The sequence below is a fragment of the Lichenostomus cassidix genome, chromosome 2 (genome assembly GCF_008360975.1).
Source record: "Lichenostomus cassidix isolate B80296 chromosome 2, HeHo_3.0, whole genome shotgun sequence".
Classification (NCBI taxonomy): domain Eukaryota; kingdom Metazoa; phylum Chordata; class Aves; order Passeriformes; family Meliphagidae; genus Lichenostomus; species Lichenostomus cassidix.
Window position 1 is genome coordinate 3020972 of NC_139482.1, and position 22185 is coordinate 3043156.

Genomic DNA, 22185 nt, shown 5'->3' on the forward strand with positions numbered 1-22185 from the left:
CTCTAACGTTTTTAAAAGTCACATCCACTGCCTTGCTAGAAAACTGGAAAATCTGCATGACAGGAAAGCGCCAATTTGAGGTCACCAGCACAGCACATTAGAGATGGTTTGAGGAGAAGGGGTGTGCCCCAGTGGAGAGAAATGTGTTACCACAAGCCCTGCAAAAGAATCACAGCAAGGGAAGAACCATAAATAACTTTATATCATTCCTGCAATTTGGTCTGTGAAAAGAAATGTAGGGATTCAGTATGAAGTCAATATTATACAGAAACCATTGTATGATCTCTCTTGTGGACTCTGTGTGTGCAAACACACTAATTCATGTGTGTTCAATGGTTAACTCTAATATCTGGATTCCTGCAAAAGACAGCAATAAAACCTTATAATCATAAATAAGATCATAAACTTCGAAGAAACAGCAAATAAAAAGCACTTTGCTTCTTATTAGCTCTGGTTTGCTGTAGAATATTTCATTAAGAGCAGCTCTTTCCACAAGCTGGAGCTGATCACTAATTATCCAGCTCAGCAACCACAGTTATGTCCTGAAACGTGAGCAATTGGAAATTTGCTGTCCTTCTACATCTGCCAGGAAGGTCACCCATCTGAGAGCTCAAGAGATTTGTTCATTTATTTCCCTTAATTAAAAATGGTTCACCTCTAAATAAGAATACACCTTTCAAGGGTCTCAAACTGAGCACCGAGAACCTTGAAATATTGAAGGCTGTTGGGCATTTAACAGGAATGCCTTTTGTCTTTTGATTCATTTAATTATTTTGGTTGCAGTCTGAAAAATATGCTCGCATGCCCAGGAATTCAGAGTTCCAGTTTCTCCCAGGGCAGGATCCATGTCACCAACGCTTGTGTGTCCAAAAAACCAGCATGTAAATTTGAGCTAAACTCCTTTTCTAAGTCAAGAATCTCATATGAACATCAGTACCTAAACCAGGTTAAATATGGGTTTTTTTCCCCCTCCCCATTAGCTTAGAGAAAGTTTACTGTAATAATTTCAGAGATGATAGATTATAAAAATTCAGCATATTCAGTTTTTATTAAGTAATCATTTCTACCTGACCAGGAAAGCTAAGGAGTAGTCAGAGGAACCATGAACGAGATAAAAATTCCAAGACCAGATATTTGTATGTAAGGGACTGTCTTATTTGGATGAACAAAAGTACAGGACCAGTTCCAACCCAATTCTACAGAATTGAGCAGAATTATCCCACATTTTGGATGTGCAATGAAATGAAATGGACTCTAAATAAGAGCCTAAAGGAAAGAAAGTGTATTTTTGTGTGCTAAAATCAAGTCCTATATGCTGCCTGCTCTGCAGTGTAGAAGACGGGTCACACAATTGGTACACACCAGCAAAAAACTCTGCAAAAACTGCTAAAAGATGCTCTGGTCACACCACCACCACACTAAATAACTGTCATTTACAAATAAAACAAACCAAAGGTCACAAATTCTTTCAAATACCCAACTATTAAAGAGCAGTAAGGTGGGAATATCTGTGTATTAAGCAAGCATAAAGCATTTTCATGGAAGTTGTAGAAGGCTCTGAATGGGAATGAGCTGGAGGATTGAAATCCTGGTGCTATTTGTCACTGAATCCCTCTGAGCAACGCCTCTGCAGAAGAGCTGAAAAGCACATTTGTGATCAATGGTTTAACACAGAGCTGTGTTGAAACGCAACAAGAGGTTCTTGCAGGGGTTGTGTACAGCTCCTCACAGCTACAAAGGGGAAAAAAAACCATCTTTGTTCAGTGGTTTTATGGCTCTTATGAGAGGAGAGATACAGTCACTGTGTGTGGGGGACAATGGAGAGTCACAGTCCCCAGATGTGTTACACTGAGTTATTAATGGAAGAGCACGTTTGCTAAGTAAAGACTTCTGGGGAAAATGAGTCCCTGTCATCTTCAGACAGAGCCTGAATATCTTCAGAAAGATGATGGATGGCTTCAAGTGCCTGTAGTATCTTTAGAGGCCCGTTTGTATTGTTTCTTAAAATTGCTCCTCTGAAAATGGAGGCTTCCCAAAGCACTGCCTGGAATCTCTTGAGGTTTAGGTTGCATAGGGGGGATGAAGGGAATCTCTAATTTTATCCCCTCTGTCTGGAAAATAAGTTATTCTTAAACCCATGAATTTAAAACAGAAGATCCACTTTTTTTCTTTTTTTTTTTTTTTTTCAATTATTGCTTTATTTTATTTTGACTCTTGGATAAAAACAGTGAATGAATGCCCTCAGGGGATGGACTTGCCCTTCTCAGGACGAGCAGTGATCAAAGTCCTAATGCAATAACAAAGGAGGCTGGAAAAGTCTCAACCCAAGCTATGAGACCACCCAGAAAAATCCAGAATCAGTGTCAGCAGCAAATCCTTCTCTCTTGGCAAGTGCTGGCCTTGAGAACATGCATTTATATCATAACAATGCAAATAAAACCATTTTTCCTTACCGTGGGAAGCAAAATGAGGCTGAAGAAGCAGATCTTCCAGTTGATGGCCATCTTCTCTCTGAATTTTGCACAAGTTTTGCTCATGAACACTGTGATTAGGGCTGAAGCTCTCTGCAGGTATTTCAGTTGAGGTCTTCACGTCAAGGCTCAGATCTCTGCAGCAAAAGAGGAAAATTATCCTAAGCATGGAAACCACCAAGAGAACGGAAAAGAAATGGACAAAAATCCAGAGAACCCAACATGTGAATTGCGAGTTGCACACATTAGAGATCAACCACACTTTTACAGCTGTTATAGATGGTCTTGGATATCTAATTTAAAGCCAAAGAACTTGTCTGTATGATCAGTAACTTGTGTCACAAAATACTGGAACAGGTTTTTTAGCTGCAAAGACCTAAATTGTACCCAGGGGAGAAGGAAGGGAGGATTATTCTGAACAAGAAAAAGGACCTGTCTGCTTCATCTCTGAGGTTGTGGTTTGCCTTCCATGATTTTCAGTAGTGTCTTAAAAACAAAACTCTCTGGGGGCTTTTTAGAGGTCTGGTTCCAAGAGAGTTTGTCCACAGGACAAAACCTGTCAGCAGACTTGTTAATAAGCTGTTAATGACCTTATTAATCACCTTTCTGAGAACTTGGCAGTGGAGGGGCAAAGGAATGAATTTGAGTCTCAGGCTAAAGATCCATCCAGGACATAATCAGGATTGACTTATATGGGCAACAATGTCACCTATATCTGTGACTTCCATTGCTTGCTCTCTGCCCAGAAAGAACAGAGGAGTGGAGGGAAGGTGTTTCGAGGTTTGGATTTATTTCTCATTATCCTACTTTGATTTGTAAAGAACTGATTTGTAAAAGAACTTTTAGAATCAAAGGATACTCAATTTTTGTACTGACTGCAACACCCTGCCAAGGCATCAGCACGTAGAAAGGAGAGAGTCTTCCAATTAAAAAATAAAACAGGAAAATTAATCTCTCTCTAAATTTCGGGAGAACAATGATTCATAAAATTCACTCTAAACTGATCTGTTTTCTTCCATCCTCACTTGATCAGTCACTCACGCTCTGTTCTGGCACTGAATTTAATTACTTAACTCTGTTTCTGATGGTTTATCAAATAATGAGCAATTGATAAGATCTCGGCTGAGAAGGACAGTAAACATCCCTGGTGACATTCAGCCCTGAGGACTTGGAATTCCATTAACAGAAGCAAGACAAAACCAGACAGACACATTAGCAGCCATTGGATTTGAAATTATTTCCTGATCTTTCGCACTCCTGTGTGCAGGTCAGCCCAGAAAAGCCAGAGAGGGGTGTGGGAGGTTGAATTCTGTCCTTTCATTTTACTTTAACCTGTCATTCCCTAGGTTTGAAAAGCGGAGGATGGTTGTTTTCTGTTTTGTCTGAGTTCCAAAGGAGCATCTATAGAGACAGCAAGAACATCTGCAAACCATTTCATTGCTTTTCATTCACATATTGCAGAGAAAATAAAAGAATGCACTTCATTTTCTCCCTTCAAGGTAGTCATGGAAACCTGCACCAAATAGTGGGCTGAGACCTTCATGTCATCCATGGAGACTCGAGTGTTTATTAGGGAATAACAGCTCCCAGTGCTGTGAACTTCTGCCCTGGACCTGCAGCAGAACCTTTTATATTGTTTAGCTGTTCCTGCCATGTATGTTATACATACATTCAGAGTCCCCCTGTTACTAATTAAAGGCTACTTATCTCTATCAATTAGAGGGTAGTTAGCTCTATTACCAATTAAAGCCCAGCTATCTCCCAGATAGGTACTGTCAGCTATGTTTTATTAGAAAAATAAACTTTTAGAAACAAATATATAGGCAATGCTGATAAAGCATTGCTGTTCAGTATTAAGAAAAAGAAATAAATATATCAATATTGGATTTGGAAGGGAAGCTTAAATGATCATATTTTCTTCTGATTGCACTGGTAAATAAATTCTGTAATTTCATTACTGATAATTCATGTTGTTGTTTTATCTGCATCTGCCACTGTAATTAAAATTAGTGAAGTCAGAATAGCCAATAACAGAGGGGTTGCACCTTTCAGTTATGGATAAACATTTCCTCAAAATAATCTTCAGTTATCTGTGGTGAGACAGAAGGGCTGTTGAAGTGCCTGAGAATCTGAAAATCAGCTGATTGCTGCTAAAATAGAATGGGTTTCAGGGGCTTATTTCAAGCATGGCTGAAATAAAGGAAGAAGAAAATAAACAAAAGGCCTTGTTTTGGTCAACTAATGACTTAACAAAATTCATGACCTCTGAAGGTGAATTCATTTGTCCCCTGGAAACACTTTCAGTGCCACAACAGATTCTTTGTGAAAGTAGCTGAGATGCTTCAAGGGAAGGTTGGAAAAGCTCTGGCAGACTTGCTCTGCTGCCCATTTCTTTCCCCACCCAAAAAAAGGACTCTAGAGGTTGGTGAAGACAATTCCTCCATGAGAAGCCCACAAGTGTCAGGTGCACAATCTGATGTCACCAATGAATTAAACCACACAGTGAGCCCTTTCCAAGTGTGATGGGACTTCTGCCAGAGAGGCACAAAAAAGAATAAATTGTTAATAGATAACTGCTTGAAAGAATAAAAAGTAGCCATATCAAATAATGGGTAGCATTTTTATATAACCTCTCAGAGTTTACCCACTGGATGAATGAAAGAGGATTTTTAGTGACTTTACAAGGCAGTTATGAGCTTGTTTTTGAGATGTCACCCAAAAGAAACCACCTGACCTGCTGGGCTCTTTTGTGGTCCTCTGGGACCTGTGCCAGTGGTTTGAAAGGAAACCAACACATTCCAAAGCTGACCCACAATGGCTTAGACCAGTGAGGATGGAATGGGAATTCATTACTTAATTCATCTCACTTCAGTGTCCAGTCAGGACCTCCCAGACATCCTCCTCCTGCCCCATGACCAAGCTACTGCCCAAGTGTGGAAATCTGAAAGCTTCTGACCATGTAAGAGCAACTGAGATTTTGCAGACTGAATAAATTTTGGAGAAGTCAACCCCTCCATGCACAGTTATTCCAGTACTTCTTAGAGAAATGAAGGATATTTCCCCATGAAGAATAAACATGGGTGGAGAATTACTGGGTGCAAAATATATAAACAGGTAATTATCATAAAATCCTAGAATGGCTTGGCTTGGAAGGGACCTTAAAGATCATCATTCCAACCTCCTGCCTTGGACAGGGACACCTTCCACTTGACCAGATTACTGGTCTTGGACAACTCTAGGTATTGTCAGTCCACAGCCTCTCTGGGCAACCTGTTCCAGTGTCTCACCAACCTCACAGTAAAGCATTTCTTCCCAAAATCTAATCTCAACCTACCCTCCTTCAAATTAAGGCCTTTCCCTGTTGGACTTTCACTACATGAAAAGTTCCTCTCCAGCCTTCTTGTGACCCTCTTTGGGCTCTGGAAGATGCCCTAAGGCCTCCTCCCATCCTCTTCTCCTGGATGAACAATCCCGGTTCTCAGCCTGAATTTACAGGAGAGATGTTCCAGCCCTCTGATCAACTTAGTGGCTCTCCTGAGGGATGGAACACCTTCCATTATGCAACTGATATTTTTCTGTCTTTAGGCTGTCAATATAAGGTGTGAGACCCAGTGCATTATGTAATTTCCTTCCTATAAGTTCCCAAATGTTTTTGGAACATCATGTAAATATCCCAGCTACATTATTTACATTACAGAGTATGGTGATCCTTCCTCATGCTCCCACTTGCCAGCAATGAGCAGAGTTGGGAAATCAACCCCTCACTGACCTAGGACACATCACCTAATTTTGGAAACCTGGGAGATACATCCTCACACATGAGCTCATTGTCAAATCTCTTTTTATATCAACACAGAGAAGCAGACATGTGAAGAAAGCATTTTGTCTGACCTATTTTAACTGACTACTTTTAAGCTTCTCTCCCAAAGTGTAAAGGAATTCTTAGCAGCCAGCTTGTTTGTTGACAACTACATTGTGGATCTCTAAATTTGGACAGAATAATCCCACCTCTAGTCTGAAATATATGGATCAGCAATGTGAAACCCAAAACAGCAAAGTTTGACTTGCCACAAAAGCTTGAGAAGGAATTTGATTGTTGAGGGTGTCAATAAATCGATGCTGATATATTTAAGGCAACAGAAAAGCTAAAAGATTTAATACCAGGCAGCAAGAGTTCTAAAGTTTTCCATGGAAAGTAGTCCACAAAGAGCAACCCTATTAAGGCAAAGAAAAATAACATCATGGTCTTTTCACTATCTTTAATAGAATTGCTATTATTTTTTGAGTTTAAATATTTTGGGTTGGTTTTGTTTACCTACTTTCTAAAATTGCTGAAATTCAAGTTTCTTCATGGATCACAACAGCTGAGGGTCTGACTCTGCTTTCTTTTTTAAACCAAGAAGACTTTTATTCACCCTCCATGTACTTAACTGGGAAAGTCCCTCAAGTCCTTGTTCCCACTCACCAAGTCTGTTGTCAATGACAGAACAGGATTCAAAGGATAATGACATTAGGAAGTCCAAGAGGTGGATTTTCAGAAAGGATTTACTGCTACAAAGACCAAAACCCTTTTCAGCTGTACATGAATGTCTCAAGGGTCTCAGGCAGAAATGCCACACCTTTGCCTGAAACAACTGTCAATCAATAACCTAGAATTTTTTCACAGGATAGTCCACAAGGATGGATGCAGGCTCTAGGACACCCAGAATTTGTTCTAACATGTGAACTGCAGTGGGAATCATGTGCTGCAAAATATCCATTCATGACAGATATATTCAGAAAGACATTGTTGGTTTCCAGTGTTTCCACTGTGAAGGAAAACTGCTGCTTCAGAAAGCAAAATTTAAAAGGGAGCTGATACAGCACTCAGAAAAATTTTGCATGGATATAGGTGAAAGAAATACATTTCACTGCTGCCTGGCTTAGGCATTTCAGTGTTAATAAATAACCAAATCTGTTGGCAATACTCAGTTATAATCCTTTTACTTTCTGGAGGAATAGACCTTTGGTATTTTTTTGTTGCATAAAATGCAAAAAACACCTGTGAATTTTACTAGAGCTTCCTTTCTAAAAGTGAAGATAAAGCTGTGATTACAAAAGCAGGAAATGGTAAACTGCAGATGCTCAGACTCCCATATGCAAATAAGAGCTTAGGCGTCCAAACATTTCTACACGAAATAGGATTATCAATTCCATTTACTTCCACAAGGACTTGTGAGGGAAATAAATCAAAGCAATGTGGTTTTACAAGAATAAGTGAATAGGGGGATTTAAAGAGCTGGGGGCTGGAAGGATCTCTGGAGACTGTCTAGTCCAACTCCCCTGCTCAAAGCTACAGCAGGTTTTTCAAAACCCATTTTCAATCAGTTTCTGAATATCTCCAAATGCTGAGGCTCAAAAATTTCCCTAATCAACCTGTTCTAGTACTTGACCATTCTAACAATAATAAAGTTGATTTTCCTGTATGTCTGTCTGTGCTTGTTGCCTCTTGTCAACACAGAGAAGGGCCTGGGTCCATCTCCTTTGCACCCTCTCATCAGGGATTTCTACACATTGATAAGATCTCCCCAAATCTCCTCTTCTCCAGGCTAAACAGCCATAGGTCTCTCAGTCTCTTGTTGTGATTCCTTAATATCCTTGTGGCTTCTCACAGCACTCACTGCAGCTCATGCTCTCGGCAGCTCAGCTCTGGACCCAGCACTCCAGGGCTGAGAGAGAGGAATTATCACCTCCCTTGAGCTGCTGCCAAGGCTCTTCCTCATGCAGTTGATGATGCTTTTGGATTTCATTGCTGCAAGGGCACTTTGCTGGCTGAGGATCCACTTTGTGTCCATCCAGAGCTTTAGGTCATTCTCAGTAGAACTGAATTCCAATCTGTCCCTGTGCATGGGATTATTCCTCTCCCAGGGCAGGAAAAACCTCTTTCTTCACCATGCTGAGGTTCCTTTCTGCCTATTTCCCAAGCCTGTCTGTCTCTGAACAACAGCAGAACCAGCCTCTTGGTCTATCAATCACTCCACTTAAATCTGTATAACCTTCAACCTTTTCTCAGGTGCACTCTGTCCCATCAGCCTGGCCTTCACTGAAGGCATTAAACAGCATTGCCAAATCCAAATTCAGACCTTTAGAGTTCAGCCCAGCCTACCCAGGCTCTCTCTACAGTCAGTGGAGGTTTGGTAGCCTCAGGGAGCAATTTCTGCATCTTAAAGTTTGATACCTTAAGGCCAGGCTGGATGAGGCTTGGAGCAAGCTGGGATAGTGGGAAATGCCCCTGCCATGGCAGGGGTGGAACTGGTTCATTTTTAATAGGTTCCTCCCAACTGAAACCATTTTATGGTTCTGTGGTGACACAATGCCTAATTTTGGACAAAGTGAATTACTGCTTTGCAGGAGTAATTTTTTTTCCCTCTGTTTGTTCAGGCTGATGAGGGCAAACAAAGAAAATTCCATTCCCAAAGTTTAGGACACCAAAGCCTTAATGGTAAGCAAAACAGAGCCCTGACTGCCCTCTATGTTGCAGCCTTTTCTTACTTCAATACTATCTTTATTCCTTTTATTAACACAGCCTAATAACTTGCATGTATGTTTTACTTCAGCTGTCCCTGATTACAACTTTGGTGGAGTGTTGATTTGGGTTTTTTAAAAATTTTATTATTTTCCTTTGAGTGGTTTCAATTAAATGGAAATTCCCTGAAGATATGAGCACTATAATTTGTCCTTACAAAGTACACTCCTTATCATTTCTCTGTAAGCTGACAGCTCTTGTATTTTCTAGTCCTCTAGCTTTATAGAATTTTCCTAACATATTAAAAAAAAATCCAAAACTGTTCTAAAACAGATTTTAGTAAGTGTTGTTCAGCCACTTCAAGAAAATAATCTAAATTTACACTGTCTGAATATCTGATTAATTTCCTGATTATCTGCAAATTATCAAAAACTCTTTGAAAGTCCAAATCTGCTATCTCCCACCCTTTCAGAGGTGTTGTCATAAAGCCCAGCCTTTCCTGAGCTCTGAAAGCTTATGCTTTTCTGGAACATATGTATAAAACTAAGCAAGACTTGATTAAAAAAAAAAAAATCCATTAAAAATGCCTGAATTTTATAAAAAAAAATTCCTCATGATATATCAATTCTTCTCCTTCATATTTTGCTGCTTCACTAGTACAGATATGATGAAACACTGAAGTTTTATGACACTCAAATCCTGGATATCAGAGTATTTTGACATTGTAATGACTTTGAACATCTGTTTGATGGAGCTGCTGCTTCAGGCTCACTGCAAATTCAGGTGGACACGAGTGGATCATTCACCCAGAGGTCAAGATTTTCTGGCTATCTTTGCAACAACAGCAGTGAAAGACTCACGACAGCAGAGGCCATGGAAAACACCTCACACCTCCCTGGGCACAGGATTGCTATTCTTGGCAGGTCTCCCTTATAACATCACCAATGAAATTCTTGCCTTGATTGGCATTATTTCCCCTATTGCATTATCCACTGGATTTACTGTACCCTTATGCTGTTGATGTCCCCAGGGACCTGGTGAAATGACAAGACTTCTTAGCTAAAAACCATAAGCACTCCGTAGCAGGGAAATAATTGCAAACTACCACACGTTCAGGAAGCATTAGGCAAAGCAAAAAAATTATGTGAGAAGATCCCCTTTTCACAGCAGATCAATTATCCTTTTTAAGCATCTGCAGTGTGTGTGATGCTTCATTGCTAATATGAAACTAATAGTGGGATCATAAAGGTAGCGATGTGCTGCTCCATTCCAGCAGGGCTCTAAGTGCTGCTTGGCCAGGGCCTTCAAAATTATTACTCCACAACCAGTAAAACGTGTTCTCCACCTGGCATATCAATTTTTCCAGGAGCTCCTTGATTAATTTGCTTCCCTTGACTGGTGGCCTGCGTTTCCTTCCCTGGTTGTAGGTGCAGAGGCTGTTTTTCATGATCACCCAGGGGGCTGTAAGCACTGTAACCTGTCCATCAGCCTGTCCATCAGTCTGTGCTTTGAACCTGCTCAGCACATGTGGAACAGACATCTCTCACAGGCAGAGAAAAGAGTGAGAGCAGAAAATGCAGCTCTGGACTTTTATTGGAGCCTTTTATTCCCATTGTCTCTGAGGATCTTCCCTGTGGCTAGCACAGGTCTTTCCCATGAGAATTTTCTCCTGTGTTTTATAAACAAAGATAAAGTTTGGATGTTATGAAAACAGTGTCTCGAGATTTGGACAGTTCAGGCCTGGCCAATCAGGCCTAGGGGGAGGTTTCTGACTGACCAATCTGGGTGACCTCTGAAAAGTCTATATCAGTTGGAATCAAAATAATAAAGCACTTTTTTCATGCCACGCTGAGAATCCGGGTCTTTTTCCCTGCTAGCGGCTCAACAGCAACACTTCCCAACAGCAGTACTTGGACAGTACCTTCAAACCAATTCCTTCACTCAAAATCTTGTATTTATTAGAGTGTGGTGCCACTCTTAACACCCTCAACTTGCCCTGTGGATGTGTTGAAATTATTATCTTGAGATCAAACTGTCATTATAAAGATACCATTGCTCCCCAGAGCTGAGCCAGTCTCCATGCAAGGTGCTCTCAGCTGTAAGGAAATGCCAAGGGTATCTTTAACAAAACATTCCACTATTTATTTAGCTCAGGCAGACTCCAGAGGAGTGTTCCTGTAGCTAGTGATGGACCCAAGGGCAAAACCCAGTTTTGGAGCTCCAGCAACCCTACAACAAATTCTTATCATCCCTGGGAAATAAGTCTGAGAGCAGAACAAAAGTAATAAAATAAGCAATGAAAGGCAGTAATCTGTTGCTTTGGAAGGTGGTGAATACAATGAGCAACTGCCTGATGCCAAAGGGATAAATAGGAGATGGTGTGAAGAAAACAGTCTGAGATAACCTCAGTATTGAGAAAAGGGTGCTTGGGAGTGTGGAAAAATTGCCAAGTTGTTCAGAGAGGATGATCAAATGATCTTCCTTTGCCTCGTATGTGCAATTCCTTGTCATTCTCCAGTGCAAAGTCAGAGGCATTCTGAACACAACAGCTTGGAATTCACTGAGCATTCTGACTCGACAATCTGTGGTGATGTCCCAGATGAACATCCACTCTCCTCCTCTCTGCTTCTAATCAACAGCATTGAAAACTTTCATGAGCCAAACTCCAGCCCATTTTGATAAAAAAGGGACATATTTAATTTGTTTCCCAACTCCTTGCGGGGTAGAGAAAAAGATACTTCTTCTACTGTGATTTTTCAAGTGCATATTGTCAAGGAAATGTATCCCAGAACAGGCCTGGGACTATAATCCTGTCTCTTCCATTCTCAGGGAGGTGAAAATCCCTTTTTTTAAAAACATTTTTGATCTTCTCTACTACACTGAAAGATAAGGTTAAGACACTGCACAAGCACTAGGAAATTGCGTATTTTTTCCCCCTCCACATTTCATATTGTCCTCCTTTTCTATAGCATTTCTGACAGGCTGGGTTCACCCAGCTGTGTCCCATCCTGTGCTTAATAAACTCATTACATTTGGACACAATTAGGACCTTCCACAGCACGTGTTCTTGCAACACCAGGGCTGGAATCCAAGGCACATAAATCTGGCTGTCTAAAAGGGAACCATCTCTATCCAGGCTGCCTTCCCTCAGCTGCCTCCACAGTGAACAGAAGACAAATAATTCCCTCAGCAGCACAGGTCTTTGCCTTGCTCCTGGACAATGTGCTACTCATCTTGGCAAACAGAGGGCTAATAAAGCAGAAAGTCAATTTGATTCGCTCAGGAGAGCCTGTGTGGAGATACAGCCCTGAGAACAGCAGAAGTATCAAAAAAGGGAGGAAGAAAAGTGATTGAAATCAAAGTCAGTGCTGGGACAAGAGGTCAACAGGGGAATTGGAAGAAAGCTTTCAACCATCAGCAGAAAAAAAGACCTGAAAGTGCCTTCCAGAGAAAGGAAGTGAATAAAAATAAACTTAGAGTTTTCAGAGATTCTGTGTAATGTGGATATTTTGCAAACCAGTTTCTCTGACACATGGATCACTGCAGAGTTAATAGATAGAGATTCCCAACCATGTGGGCTCTGACTCAGAGCTGGATCCCATCCTTCACCTTAAATCATGAAGTAAACTCGTGTTTCTGCAATAAGAAAAGGTGAAATGAGGAAAAACGCATCCCTGGAGGTGTTTCAAAGTTATGTTGATGTGGTACTTGGGGACATGGCTTGGTGGTGAACACAAGTTAGTGGTTGGGCTAGATGATCTTGGAGGTCTTTTTCAACCTAAAAGATTCTATGATTCTAAAAGCTCCTACACACACAAAAGGCAATCTTTGACAGAGAAAGAAATGAGTCTAGAGGTAATATTGTGTGTTTTTCCTTCCTTCCTTCCTTCCTTCCTTCCTTCCTTCCTTCCTTCCTTCCTTCCTTCCTTCCTTCCTTCCTTCCTTCCTTCCTTCCTTCCTTCCTTCCTTCCATCCCATCCATCCATCCATCCATCCATCCATCCAATTACAAAGCCCTTTGTCCTCTGTCTCGTGAAGGAAGGACACACCAGAAAACGTTGTTGAGAATGTTGTAAAGAATCCCACCCCTGTCAGCCCGTTTTTCTTAGTTTATCTCTGGATAGTTTTCTTTATGAAAAATCTGGAAGTCCTAATGGGTAGCACTGAAAAATTATTCCACACCATAAAACTGAATTCCAAAACTATGGTTCAGAGCACTGATGATGTCTTAGCTGAGGTCATATTTCAGGGTGCCCAGAGTCTTAAAAGTGTGTGAATATGCATGAATTACAACAGTTAAGCCTAACAAAATGTACATAATGTAAATATTCAGCTTAATTCATAAAACACTGCTTCTCTATTATTATGAACAAAGTAGCTCCGCCACTTCTAGAAAAAAAAAAGGAAAAGGTCTAAATGAACGGAAGTGATTCATTCCTGTGTAATCATCTTTTCAGCCAGTTAATAAAACTGATTATCCCTATATTCATCTACATGATCTGCTCATGGATTTCCATGGCAGAGTTCTGGAAGATGAGCTGGCCCTGTGGTGCTCTATAAGGTGACAGAATATGGCCCTAAGAGAATTCCAGGGAAGGTCAGGACAATGCAGGACCAAAACAATTTCATATAAAAACACAAACACACACAATAAACATACAGGTACATGCAGAATTCGTTGGCCAATAAATGATGTGTTCTCTTATTTTATCAGTTCTAGAGGTGTCAAAAGAAACCCATCAAAACCAAACTAGAAGTGATCAGTTGTATCCACAACAGCACCGTTTTTACTTCTGTCAAATTCCAAACTACTGCAGAAGTAGTATGAACAGGAGTCAATGGAAACTATAAAAAAATGGGTGATTTTCCACTATTGGATGTGGCTGTTGAAGTGAAAGCTGGAAATCCTGATTATAGACGTTAAGCTGCCTGATGATGGAGTTTATAAATTGACAGGATGGTCATCAGATCAGACTCAACCCAACCTGGTATGATTCACATTTTCCTTTAGGAGTCATGTGGAACTGGAATATCCCTTGTGGCCCCGAAAACAATCAAAATGTTATTCCTTTCCGCTGGATAGCTTTGTCATTTTATTGTCATGCATCCCAGTAAAACCCAGGATACAAACACGTAAATCCAATCAAGCTGAAATCCCCTCTTCTCCAACGTGCCCACTGCTCAGTTTGAAACTGGTTGACTCATGGCTCAAAGACACTGTGAAAATGCCTCTCTCCCCTTGGGTGGTGCTTCAGAGCCCTGGGTGAGAGTTATCTCATTAAAATGTGCACCTCTAAACTCGAGATAATTTCCACAGATTCCTTGAATAGTCCCTGAGCCACAACTGGCACAACTCAGAGAGTTGACAGCATATGTTAGGTTATCCTAAATCGTGCATTTCAGAGCAACAGACTAATTATGTGCTATTTCTCTCTATTTTATCAGGAGGAAGGGAGGGAAAAGAAAGATTTGAGACACAGCATTCAAAGATTCAGTCCAAACATTATAAGTTGCCAAAGCTACACTCAGCTGATGAGCAGCATCTTATAGTGGGCAGCAAATTAAGGCCAAATAATGTGTTTAGCAACAGATTTTTTCTTGTTGCTCCAACCTCCTCCTTTTACTTTCCTCACATCAGATCAAGTGTAAATTCTGTTCATGGCTTTATTCACTCCCACCCTGAATTTAATGTGTAATTTAAGCTCAACTGAAATGGCACTGAAAAAACATGATGATCATCATGTGCTTTTCAAGTACTTTGGGTAATGAAGATTTGATCCTTTAGAAACTCTTTAGGACAGAGGATTTTGACCCAAGATTTCACAATTTTAATTTATCATTTTAGTTTATTGGTTTTACATTATTCCCCTTATCCATGGATACTCTGTGGAGAGGGTTTCTTCTAAACTTTGGAAATAACTCCAAGAACACTGCTGTGGGCAGGCACAGCTTCACATGCTGATTTCTGACAGAAATCAGAAATCTTCCCCTCCTGGTCGGCATCTGATAAAAACTTTTGAAATAGATTGGAACACTTCCTAATATCCAGTCTAAAGAAAAGCAACTCAAGAAAAAGAAAGCTTCATTGATCTCCAGCCCTGGGAGATGTACTTCAGCAGCCTCCAAGGGATGTAATTTATTAAGACAAGAGATGAAGATGTCCCAAAGCCCTCATTTCTGCTGGATGCATTATTAATGATCCTCATGGCTGCAGATGGCACAGAGCTACATTCAAGTGGCCTTCTTGGGCTTTCTCATCCAAACAGAGCATTAAAGAGAGGATTAAAGGTGGACGAGGACAACAAAATAAAGGAGAATCCACCAATGGTATGTGAGAGTCAGGTGGTAAAACCTAGGGCAAATTTTGGCTGACCTTGGAAACATCCTGGTGTTTAAATATGGAAGCAATCCTACAAACTAGGTACTGGTAGCACAGAATAACTCTGAGTTATCTTCACATCATTTTCTGGCTCAGGCCAGTCTGGTGAACTGGTATCTCAAAGTCTTTTGTTGCTGTTCCCTGGCAATGCATTCTGCACCAAAGACCAGCTTTTCTTTGGAGCCACCACTCCAAAAAAAAACCTCCAAAACCAACCAACCAACCAACCAACCAAAAAAGAAAAAAAACCCACCAAAAAAAACCCCACAAGAAAACAAACCCCCAAAAAACCCACCCCAAAACAAACAAAACCAAACCAAATCCTCTGCATGCAGCAGCAAAGGTGAATCCACATTTTATGGTATTTCCTTCTTCATATCCCAGAGTTCACTTCTGTCCCTGGAGTTTGTTGCCAGCTGCAGTAAATGAGGCATGGGATGAGTTTGTATGTTTTTCTGAAACATATAACTCACTGGGGAGACCAGGGTAGGGACACAGAAAGGAAAGGAAGAGAATGATCTTCTCTCAGCAAATAAAACTCAGTGTGTGATAACCTGGAGTCAGCACAGTGGGAGGCTGTTTTGGAAAAGCAGAATAAATTTTCTGCTGGAGTCTGGATAGGATGGTGCACAGAGGACTCTCCAGGGCACAGCTTGGCTGCCATTAGACATGCCCAGAGAATTGGGTATTTTATTGAAGATTGTTTTATTCAGAAACAGCCATGAAATGAAAACGCTGTGTGAGGCAGAGAATAATTTTTACAGTAATATTTTGCACATTTTGGGTGTGTGCAGGTCTCCCACTTAGATGCAACCAAAATGCTGTGGCATGGATTTAGATGTCCTTTGGATTGTTTTATTCCATCCAGCATTGCTTGATTTTAATTGATCACAAAATTCTCCATGATGGACAATAATCACAGGTTTTACTAGAAATAATTCTGGCTTATGTTCTGCAAAGAGGTGATATTCTCTGTTATCTTCAAGTAAGCAGTAAAAATAATGAGAGTTTTCATATCAAAATAATGAAGGGTAGCATGAAAACAACTGTGCCATAAAGCAAAATAAAACCTAACAAACAAATCCCAAACACAAACCAGGACATTAGGACTTACAGGTCATAAATAAGCAGGTGAATAAAACCTAATAATTATTCAGTGACAGTCATCCAGCTCCAGTCCAACAGGCCATGATTAACATCTCTCCAAAATGGAAATTAATGTGTTTTTCTTTGCCCCTCTGCCTTTTTAAGGTGTTTTCCAAAGCAAACCAAATGCCCCAGTTTGCTCACACATGTAGAGGTCTCCTCCAGGCAATCTTCATCTCTGAGCACAAAAGCAGTGATTTCTGCTGAGTGCCTTGGGTGAGGAATGAGGACATTGAGTACTTCACATCTAGGGAGCCTCAGTCGTACAGATCCACACTGGATTAATTTAGCTCTGAGTACCAGCTGTACCTCCTCTGATCACCAACACAGGGAATAACTCAAAATTCTCTTTTTCACTCTTTCGCAATGTTTTCCTTTTAAACTATTATTAAGTTAATAGTTAAATGGTTAAAGGTCGTTTGCATTAGCTGAGAGGAAATTGAAACTTTTTCATGAGAAGATGTGAATTCTTTCCTTCTGCTGACCCTCTGCAGCAATAAGATATCCACCATTGGGTACAAATCCCATAGGAATGCTTCAAACACCTCAAGGAGGCTGTGGACATCCCTATCCCCAGCTCTGGCCATGCTAGAAAGGTCATTACTCCCAGTCAGCCTGGAGACACCAATCCATGCTGCACTGGCTTGTGTCCACACTGAGCTCCTAGTAGGACCCAATTTATTCCAGGTGAATTGGGTTAAATATTGGTAGATTTAGATTGGATATTGGGAATAAATTCCTCCCTGTGAGGGTGGGGAGGCTCTGGCACAGAGTGCCCAGAGAAGCTGTGGCTGCCCCTGGATCCCTGGAAATGTCCAAGGCCAGGTTGGACAGGGCTTGGAGCAACCTGGGACAGTGGAAGGTGTCCCTGCTATGGCAAGGGGACGGAACTGGATGAGTTTTAAGGTCCCTTCCAACCCAAAACGTTCTGTGATTCTACGATTTTGTGATTCTATGAAAAAATAAAGCTTTGCCAGCCATGGTCAGTGTGATACAATCAGGTCAGGGAACTGTCCTCAGCAGCTCAGCAGGCATATTTCAGAGGTGATGATGAGATGGTGGAGGTGGCTGGAGGTTCTGGGGTCTTCAGAGAGCTGCAGGACTCCAGAACAACTCCATGGACTTCAGGCTTCAAAACTCGCTCACCCAAGGTCTTCCTATGATGCTATGGGTTTTTATTCCCTTTTTCTTGTATGTGCTACTTCCTACTCTTGGTGTTTATGATTTTAACTCTCAAACAGCAAATTCATTTTGTCATTCTTGACGGAGCAGGCGGAGATGGGTCTTAGTAATGCATCTTTTCTAATCTTCTGACTGGAAACATTTTCCAGTAATAAAATATGCAACAAATTCTCGTGCTCTTTAATTTGCCATTTAATCGACGTGTTCGTATCACGCTCAGTAAATGGTGCATTGTCAGTTCAATTTGTTCAACTCTTGTTGTGCTGCTTGTTTTCACCCCTCCTGACTTCCCCCCTCTCCAGTACATAACCAATATATCATTTGGCATCCCATGTGGGATTTCTCTGCTTTAACCTAGTAAATATTTTAATTCCTAATTTGGTATTCTGCTCTAATAGATTCACCCATGAAAGAGCCCGGAAGGCTGAAGCTAAGAAAAAATCACTTTCATTTTCTCAGATACTATCGAGTGGTTTAATGTAAAATACACATGCAGTGCACAGTTTGTGATCTCAGATTTTATCATCCACGCCTTGCAGAGCTGAGTCAAACCTGATCAGGTTTTTGATGAAAAGATAAAGATTCAAGTCTGGGCTGGAACCACTTAATAATGGTGAGATACCAAGAAAAAAAAGTAGTTGCATAACAGCAAGGAATAGTTCACAAGAGATACTGAAATTTGGCTCCAAAGTGCTGGTGTGAAATGTGGACATCAGCACAAGTTGTCCAAAGCAGGACTTGGAACTTAATTAACCTTGCTGCTTCATTATTAGGGATCTCCATTTAAATTAATGATTCAAATTAAAGTGTTAAAATAGCAAATGGACAATCTGTATTTAATCAGAAATGCTATTTCTGTTTGTCATTTACACTTTTAGCTTTTTTCTTTCCCCCTATCCCAGGGAAAGTTTGATGATGACTAAGTTGGGAGACAAAGTTTGGAAATTCTTTTTTATAACTCGGGAAGGTATTCAAGGAAGATTTTAGATGGATATATACTTTAATTTCTATTTTTACATTCATTTTTCCATATTGGACCATGCCATATGGCTCATTCCAATTTAGTTTCGAGCAATTCATAATTTAATCAAGAATTACTGCCTAAGAATTGAACAGAAATTAAGAGCACATTTGGAAAGGCACACACACAATATTTTAGGCCCCTCTGCCTTGACTGAGGAAAGAAAAACAAAGTTGCTCATGACATTGAAATTTATTTCGAATTACGTGATGCCCTGAACAAAGAAAGTATCATGTGGTGTTGGTGAATTGACTGTACTGCTCCTGGACAAAGAGTTCTTCCCAGTTAATTATTAGCATTTAAATTATAAGCAGAGATATTTTAATCTCTTTCTGCTGTTAATAAAAAGAGCCTGACACCTCCATGGCATGAATCATATTTTGACTGCAGTCACTCTTTTGTCTCTTTGGTTAAAGAGGAAGCCTGTACTGACTGCCCTCCTAATTCAGACATAATAGAGTTTGCACTTTTTTCTCATGTTCTACCTCAGTTTCACAACCCACTGTGAGCTCTGAAGGTTCTCCCTCCTTCCAAATTGCATATCTTTGTCGTAGTTTCTGTCAGACTTGTTCTCTTGGAAATCAAAACTAAATTCCTGGGATTATGCTCAGGGTCTTCCATGGACAGGATGAAGAGTGGCTGTTCATCCCATGTGGTTTCTTCAGAAATGACTAAAAAATTGGTCTTCTTGCTACAGCAGTCCCATTCTTCAGGTAATTCCAGGTCATTCCCTTGCAAGGATGTCCCATCTCTGGAAGTGTCCAAGGCCAGGTTGGACAGGGCTTGGAGCAACCTGGGATAGTGGGAATTGTCCCTACCCATGACAGGGGCTTGGAATGAGATGATCTTTAAGGTCCCTTCCAACCCAAACCATTCTGGAATTCTATGATAATTTCTTCCCCTCACCCTCCAAAAAATTTATTTTCAGAATTTATTGTGAATCATGACAAATATGGATGTTGATGACTTTTGTCAAGATTTGTCTCCTAAGCATGATTTTGTGCTGGTTTTTTTTCCATTACACATCCCTAATCTTTCCTGTTACAAGTATAATTTTGGGGATTGATGAGTCCTTTCCAGGAAAGTGGGGTTGGCTTTAAGGAGTGTCCACCCTCCACACCCCACAGCCCTCACCACAGGATGACCTCCCAGCTTGATACCATTTCCTAAACACATTAAAAAAATCCTGCAAGATCTGTTCCTCCAGCTCCCACAGTATCTATGGACTCAAAAGTGCCAACAGCATTAGCACAGATCCCTATAATAAACAAAAATTCTGATATGCCAAAGTGAGCTACAAAAGAGAAATGAAAGACAACTCAGAAAAAAACCCAACCCTTCTGAAGAAAAGTGCCAGTTGTACTCTGACTTCTGAACACCTCTAAAGCACTAAAAACAGACATGAAGAAAATGCTCTAAAATTGCTCTTGTTGTTATTGTCACTAAGGAAACAACTTCCTAGGAAGCTGTAAATCGAGTATACAGGCTCTTTGATGGGCAGCCAGCTATCTCTTCCAACACACTTCCCAGCTCTCTGGAGAATCAGGTCTGTCCACCAAGGGAGATCTCTCCTGCTCTGTCTCAGCTGAGGCTTTGCTTCTCGTGGGGTTTGAACTCTGATGCTCCAGAAAAAACACAATCCAGACTTGCCACAACACGCGGTATCAAGGCACGGAGTCATGACTAAACTGAGGGATTTTGCCTCAAGATACTCCCTTCTGCAATCCAGCAACACTGCCAGGAGAGCTAGAATAGCACAGGAGCCAGGGAATGTGGGAGGCACAAGGCAGAATTTTTTCTGTCTGTTCATTTGTGGTGGTTTTTTTTCAGCTACACTTCACACCCACCCCCCACACACAGGGATTGAGAGGTGTGCTGGGTTTGGGTTGAGGCAAACACGTTTGTAGAAATGGTTTAACCTCTTCAGCCCTTCAAGCAGAGTGGCCATCTGCACACTGCCTGTTGGGAATGATGTCTGAGATTGGATAATCTCTGATTTGAGCCCAGGCATTGAAAAGAAGAATCTCAGTTAACCTGCAAACCCATTCAACATGCCATGCAAATTATTTATCATTCATTTAATAATAATTTAATAATGGTTTAGTGACTAAATTCCAGGAGCTCAGGATGTTCTCTAGTGGTGTTTAATTTCCCAGCATCAGCACAGCCAATGTTTTCCAGAGTTGCAGAGTCCCTCACATCCCAAAAATCTTGATAACCTATTCTGCTGAAATACCTTCAAGCAGGAGCACGCAGAGCAGATATCCCCTGTCACCAGTTCTGTTGCAGCCTAAGAAGCAAATAGTGGCTAAATTAATTGAAAAGAGACATAGCATAGAACAGGCAGCAACTATGAAACAGAACTATTTTTTTCATTACTGGGGACTAAGCCAAGACTTAAAGAAAACTGGTTAAATAGAATATGTGCAAAAGCTTCTCAAATATAAAATAATTTCAGGGCACGTGAACTTTGAAAATATTTTCTCGTTGCCATGGACAGATGTCCAGGTCAGATCTGACTTCCTAAGTCTCCTTGGAGAATTGATGTACTTTTATCCAAGAGCCAGAACATGTCTTTGTAGACAAGTTTATTTCTAGTGTGTCTGCATCTTCTTGCAGTTCCCAGTCTTCTATTTCCCTTCTCCTTGTGTAAAAGGGTAATCTGGCTCTCTGCAACTCTCCTTTCTGAGCTCTCCATGTAGACCAAAAATGGTCTAAAAGTGAAGCTGTTCTGTCCAAGCAAACAGCTGGACCACAGTGAATCCATCTGTCAAAGGCAACAAGTCAAGAACTGCAGAGCAATCCTCCACCAGGATAAAAACCTCTGCGCAGCCAGTGAGGAGCCTTTGCTTTCCTGTTACAGTCATCACCCACCTTTGGATCAGCAATGATTTCTCAGCTACTTCTTTGTGGGTAAGGAGCTCAAGGAAGTGAACTGAGGAGCCAACAACCACCAGTGGTTGTTTCACAGCAGGGACAAGAAAATGGCTTTAATATTGTAACTACATTGTGAAATACATCAGGTTTGGAACCTTCCTTGGCCTTGAGAGCAAGTAATGGATTTGCCATCACTTTTGCTCACTCTGCCAAACTGCTTCACCATCAACTAGAACATCCTCATCCAAACTGCTTTGAAAACACTCTCTGGGACATGATGTTTGCAACTTTGCTGTTTGCCTTCATTTGTTAAATACCTTATTTATTAGATGTTGCATAGAGAGTTTGGAAATCAGATTCTCCCAGGTTGCTGCAGATTCTTGCAGTTTCCCTCCCATCAGAGCTGTGTAAATTATTATCTGCCTTCCTCCCCACTTCCAGTCTCATTGGTATTCACGCCAGAGCTGTCAGGCAAATGCACCTCTGCTGAGTAGATCTTAATGAAAACAGTTTCTCCTCATCTAGGGAGATTCATTTTATCTCGAAAAGACAACAGGAATTTCTGTCACTGTGCATCGTGGAGATAAAAAGGCACAATGGCAAA

At 40.8% G+C, this 22185-nt stretch overlaps 1 protein-coding gene across 9 annotated transcripts in view; it reads right to left on the reverse strand.

Moving 5' to 3' along the window:
- The window catches only part of ADCYAP1R1 (ADCYAP receptor type I), a 142840-nt gene that overhangs the window by 109181 nt on the left and 11474 nt on the right, over positions 1-22185 (reverse strand). For all 9 annotated transcript variants that reach the window (XM_085050154.1, XM_085050153.1, XM_085050152.1 and 6 more), the window contains exon 2: positions 2454-2608. In XM_085050154.1, the coding sequence (XP_084906280.1) occupies positions 2454-2537 (84 nt within the window). In that variant the 5' untranslated portion in view covers positions 2538-2608. The remainder of the gene's footprint in view (positions 1-2453; positions 2609-22185) is intronic.